Source organism: Cucurbita moschata, unplaced genomic scaffold (genome assembly GCF_002738365.1).
Source record: "Cucurbita moschata cultivar Rifu unplaced genomic scaffold, Cmos_1.0 Cmo_Scf00012, whole genome shotgun sequence".
Classification (NCBI taxonomy): domain Eukaryota; kingdom Viridiplantae; phylum Streptophyta; class Magnoliopsida; order Cucurbitales; family Cucurbitaceae; genus Cucurbita; species Cucurbita moschata.
The window spans coordinates 3226508-3232507 of record NW_019268528.1 but is presented as its reverse complement, the minus strand read 5'-3'; the positions used below and the strand labels follow the sequence as shown (position 1 = coordinate 3232507).

General features: G+C 35.7%; 1 protein-coding gene and 1 long non-coding RNA gene across 2 annotated transcripts in view; one reads left to right on the top strand and one right to left on the bottom strand.

Moving 5' to 3' along the window:
• LOC111450347 overlaps positions 1 to 4977 on the top strand; it is a 15466-nt gene extending 10489 nt beyond the window's left edge. The window contains exon 3 of the long non-coding RNA XR_002711795.1: positions 4918 to 4977. This is a non-coding gene — a long non-coding RNA (uncharacterized LOC111450347). The remainder of the gene's footprint in view (positions 1 to 4917) is intronic.
• Positions 858 to 4145, bottom strand: LOC111450345 (mitochondrial outer membrane protein porin of 36 kDa-like). The gene is made up of 6 exons (XM_023090421.1): positions 3988 to 4145; positions 3836 to 3903; positions 2843 to 2953; positions 2601 to 2687; positions 1753 to 1961; positions 858 to 1440 (listed from the first exon to the last, which is right to left on the bottom strand). The coding sequence occupies exons 1-6, from the start codon at positions 4034 to 4036 to the stop codon at positions 1134 to 1136; spliced, it is 831 nt and encodes a 276-aa protein (XP_022946189.1). The 5' UTR covers positions 4037 to 4145; the 3' UTR covers positions 858 to 1133.
• Positions 4978 to 6000: the final 1023 nt, after the last annotated feature.

The following is a 6000-nucleotide window of genomic DNA, read 5'->3' as shown; positions in this document are numbered from 1 at the left end:
TTTTTTTTTTTTTTTTTTTTTTAATCTTTTTTTAATTATTTTATTTGATAATTTGGGCTGAATTATTGGGCCATTGTGGATGGATTGTAATTTTTTTTTTCTCAGCCTATTCCCATTATATGTTTTTAATTTAAATTATTAAAAAATAATTTAAAAGTTATTAATAAATTTTGATAACTTTAAATTATTTGTAGCATATGTTGGAATTTTTCCACTTTCACATATTAACGAACCATTCCAAATAAGAAAAATATCCCATATTATACTATTTAATTATTATTTTAAAATAAGAAAAAAATGTATATTCTTTTTTTTATATATATATTATGTCATTTTTTAGGTATGTGTAAGTGAAACAAATTTTAGTAGTTATTTTTTAATTCTATAAATCAAATGAAAATGTAAAATGAAGCAAAATATGATGTATGATATTACTAGACTTTCAGAAGCGATTCAACTTCTGTGAACGCATCATACAACTCTTCGTTGTACTTGTGTTCTTCAAGTGTACTTGTTCCCCCTTCTTCCTTCCCATAGGTGAAATAGCTTTGATGAGAAGAAAAAAAAGAGGCTCGAGAGACACTTTACCACTAAGAACAAATTACATAATACACATATCACTCCAGACATTCACTCAATATATTGCCCATATTAGGAAAACAGAATTTGGCTTTGCTTCAACTTGGTAAGAAGTGATTGTACAACAGCGAAAGAGAACTCAAAAGGTACCATATGATATGTCAGTTTCCGCCATAACCAAACCACAAACCACTGTGGCCAATTTTTGACGTTGATCCCAAAACTATGGTGGTCTTGGTCTGGTGGTGTGATCTCTTCAGACGTTAACAACACCTTCATGAAGCAAAAGACTTCCATTGAATTTTAAGGAAAAAAAAAACCACCGTAAAGTTCACATCGCCACCGAAATAACAGTGGCTGTTCGTGTCAATTATTTTCACAATCCCCCAAGACCTCCAACAGATGCAACTAATTGAAAATATTGCGGAAAAGGACCTACCAATGTTCCAGTTGGGGCAGGGAAAAATTGATAATATGAAAAATCAACTGTCTACGACGCGCTATTTAAAAGCTTATTTAACTCTCCCAGTAAACTCCAAGGAGGAACGGATCTCCTAAGGCTTAAGAGCCAAGGCCAGACCGATCTTCACATTCTTTTCAATAGCCCGTGTGTCGACTTCTCCTGAAATGGTGAACAACGATTTTGGGCGCCATTCGTGCTGGATTAGAGCACTTGTCCTACCATAGTTGTTCACCCGAGCCTTCACTGATGTCAGGTGATCAAGAGCATGCTGTGTGCCTATTGTAAGAGTATTCTCGTTGCTCGAGAAGCTGTGGGACAGCTCGGCACCAACCGCCGTGTTGCTCAATGGGCTAACAAGGTGGTAATAGGAAGCAGTGACAGCATCACCTTTGTCATTCCTGTAAACCGTCAACAACAAAATGCATATCATTTGTATGGTCCAGGTTATGACAGAAGGGCCCATAAGTTCTATAGGAAAGAACATTGTTCTGAAAGATCTCCAAATTTAGAGTTGATCTTTTCAATAGAGCCATTAATCTTCTGATAGAAAGAATCCTTTCTTGACAAATCTCTCGCTAAAAATTGATTTATCCAAGTAAAAGTGTTCCATTTTTGTTATAATATTTTGAGAATGAGGATAAAAAATAACTGTTGGAATGAATTCAACACTATAAAAGAAAGACGTAAAAGGAAAGAGCTTGCTTTCTTACAAGGTAAGGGCCGCAATAAGATCAGAGTGAGTGTAACTCAAGCCAGCGTTCAATTTCGTGAGGTTTCCTGAAGCAGTGTCGAATGACAAATCCGTCCCAAGTGAGAGTTTATCATTTCCAACAACGCCCGAGAAGTTAACAATGGGGCTGGCAGTCAGACCAATGCCAGTGCTTATTCCAGCATATTCATGTTGATATAGGAGTTCAACCTGAAAAGGTGATCATAAACCAGATGCTTGCAAGAATCTCAATCTGTGTCCATACTAGGGGTGCAAATTGTTCTATAAGTAATGTCGCACGATAGTTATACTTCAATCTACTTTAACATACAATCTAATATGCAGTATGCACATTAAAAAACTAAAGTAAAATAATGCATAAAAATTATTAAATGTTCAAAATAGTTGAAAATATAAACTAATTTAACTATTTTCTTTCAATAAAATTATATAGTAACAGGGAAAAAATGCTTGCAAGAAACTCGTTCCAAAAAATTATTATCCATGAGAGACTCTATCCCCATGCACCCCCAGGAATTTCTCAAAAGATGGGAGTTGTAAAATCCCACATCAGTTGAAAAGGAGAACGAAATATTCCATATAAATGTGTGGAAACCTCTCCCTAGTAGACGCATTTTAAAATCTTAAGGGAAAATCTATAAGGAAAAGGCCAAAGGGGGCAATGCCTACCAGCGGTGAACTTGGACAGTTACCGGAGTTCTTTTGGGGGGTAAGGATGGGGGTGGAGAAGCCATCCATGTTTCTACCAATTATTAGCAGACTACAGGAGATCATCAATTTGTTTTGTCCAGTAACATTACATAATTTGAGAAGTAAATTGATAACTACCTTTCCAGATCTCTGGTCAGGAACACGAAAGCTGAAAATTGTCTTCAATCCTGGAGCAGGTTCATCAATAGTAATAGTAGTGTGAACCTATATTAAAAGCAAAAATAACCTTTTAGCTTTAAGGCTTCACATCAGCAGCTACACAAGCGTTTTTTTTCTAATACAATCCAAAGGAAACTACTTACATGCAGAACACTTTGGAGCATTTCATTATACAAACTTATTCAGTGAAACTAACTTACATTGGAGTTAGTGTCAACTTTTACATCAGTTGTGATATTGTTGTTCTTTAGCTGAGTGCTTACATCTGCCAAAAACACCTCACCTTTCTTAACTCCAGTTGAACTGATAGCCTGAAAAGCGAATTAAAGATAAAGTTCAGCAATAATAGAAGAGAAACACAAAGATTAAAGATACGTGCCATACTGCATCATTTAAGGGTCAGAGAATCGAATGTTTGTCTCATAACAAATGCATAAAAGTTGGCCATACATTACATCGTAACATTAGATTATGGCAATTACTATATACACTAGTAGTTTACATATTTCAATATCTAAACATAATGAAAAACTTAGAGAAATTAGAGCTTTGTAAGAGATTGTTTAGACAAATGGTAGTATTCAATATATCAAAAAATTTGCGAGTGGCGAAAAAGGGGCTTTCCCTTGGGAGTGCTTGTCAAAAATTTGCATTTGGCTGAAGTAATTTAAGAAAACCGTGCAACCTATCTAACGCAATAACGAATGTCCCAATTCCTTGGAAGAAGAAAATGAAATACGAACAACCGCCAAGAAAACGAAAAAAAAAAAACGTATATTGCTAAATCTAAACATTTTCAATTCGTTGTTCAACAACCTCCACAAAAATTACGAAACAAACTTGACACGAATTCCAAGAATCCTTCAGCTCTTAAGCACTCGGTACAGAGAGATTAAAAACAAGATCGACATCGGGTCTGAAAATGACAGTACTAGTAGAAATAAATTCTTGAATCTTAGAAACAAAGATTACAGCCTTCCGACCTACCTACCAAGAAACGAATATTAATTACATAGAAAGAAGCGAGGTCAGTCGGTCCGTCGGTCAGAAAGTCGGTCAACCAAACACAAGGGATACACAAAGCAATTACAGCATAAAGAATGAACAACAATTTGCGATTGCAATAAAGAACAAAGAAAAAGCAACAAAATCCGATTATAAATCCAATAAAAAAATAATAATAAGAAACTCACAACTCCACCGGAAGTGTAAGTAGTGACGGTGAATTTATGGTCGCTCTGGTAATCCTTGTAGAGAAGATCTACGGAAAAAAAAAAATCATTTCAACGAGAACTACATACAGAAAAAGAAGAGGAACAACAAAATGAAGAAGAAATGAAGCAACCTCTAGCTCTCTTGCCGATGTCGGAGTAGAGACCTGGACCTTTCCCCATAGCTTTTTCCGAGAAGACGAGATTGAAGAGCTTTGGTTGAGCGCAGAGGGAGAAATGAGGAAATCGTGGTGAAGCCTGGCCCTTGAAATTTGAGGAAATAAAATAAAAAATAAAAAATGAACGCCTAAGGAAGAACAAGAGAGAGTTTATCTGGACCGTTGGATGTTGCATTCGGTGGTGACGCGGCTTGGTGACCGTTGATTTGCGGTCTAATGAGTCCTTGAGAATCGGAACATTGGACACGCATATTCGTTGTTGCAGCAAACCCTTGTGGTTTGGATTTCATTTTCTAAGCTAATATTATGGAATTAATTATTAGGGTATTTCCATTTATTAAATTCGTTTAATCTCATTACAAATCATAAAAATGGGAGCCACTCATACTCGCTAACATTTATCTAGCTACGTGGTTCCTTACTCTCATCTGAACAAGATCACGGTTAATAGCTACGTGGTTCCTTACTCTCATCTGAACAAGATCACGGTTAGGGAATGGATGAAGACCCATTAGCTGCACCCATAAAACTCGTAAAAGGTTCGTGCATTTCATGGCTCAACTCTAGTTCTACTGGTTAGACGAACACTACTCTCCACAATGGTATGATATTATCCACCTTGAGCATAAGATTTCATGGCTTTGTTTTGGGCTTCCCTAAAAGGTCTCATTCCAATAGACAGAGTATTTATTAATTATAAATTCATGATCATTCCCTAAATTAGCCCAGGTGGGACTTTCATCCTCCAACAGATTGTTGAGGATTATTGTGGAGATCCGTGATTCCTAACATGGTATCAGAGTCATGCCCTAAACTTAACCATGACAATAAAATCCTCAAATATCGAAAACAAAGAATTGTGAGCCTTGAAGGTGTAGTCAAAAGCGACTAAAGTATCGAACAAAGGGTGTACTTTGTTCGAGGGCTCCAGAGAAAGGAGTCGAGCCTCGATTAAGGAGAGGTCCTTGAGGCTTATAGTGTACTTTGTTCGAGGGGAGGATTGTTGAGAATTATTGTGGAGATCCGTGATTCCTAACACTACTAACTCATAAACATAAAGGTCTATAGCAGACCTCTCTCGATCGGGGTAAATTTACTATTAGAAAATTAACTAAAAGACCTCTAATAGCTCCCTGTAGAATATAAATCATCTTAGCTAGTTATAAAAATATTGAGTCGAGTTCACAATTAGGAGTTAGCTGACGAATCCCTAATCATCCCTGTATAACAACATAAATGTATCATACACGAACATATCATCAAAGTCGTAAAAATTGAGCATACGATATATTGACATACTTTTCATCAGTCAAACTGACTTATTTTATATCAATTTATTCACATAATCCTCCTTAAAACATGCTCGAGTATACCATACAAGTATTTCTTCAATTAAAATTCTAAGGTGGTACTTACGTGGTTTAGATGCTACTTTGCTCATTGATTTGGGTATGCAACGTGCTCTAAATTGTCCTTAACTTCTTGAATAAGTTCTAATTAAGTGAAAATATTAGTACCATCGAAATCGGATCGAAAATCAAACAAAACTAGGCCAAACCTCTCTGAAACTCGATTTGGTGAATCTAGTCGTGTATGAAAAAAATTATGGCATATTAATTATGATAATTTACGATTAAAAAAAAACAAAAGTAAAATGGATTTGTATTTTACTTAAACAATCTCGTTTAATCATAGTCATTGTCGTAGGCTAAGTGTAAAATAACGTCATTTCTCATTGACACGACTCTCCACAATGGTATGATATTGTCCATTTTGAGTATAAGCTCTCGTGACTTCCCAAAAGGTGTTATACCAATAGAGATAGTATTCTTTGATTATAAATCCATGATCATTTCCTAAATTCGCCGACGTGGGACTTTCATCCAACCGTCTTCTCGAGGTTATCTCTTTATCTCTTTCTTTATTCATTCGTTTCGGCATTGAATTTGTTGGTTAATTTTTTGGGTT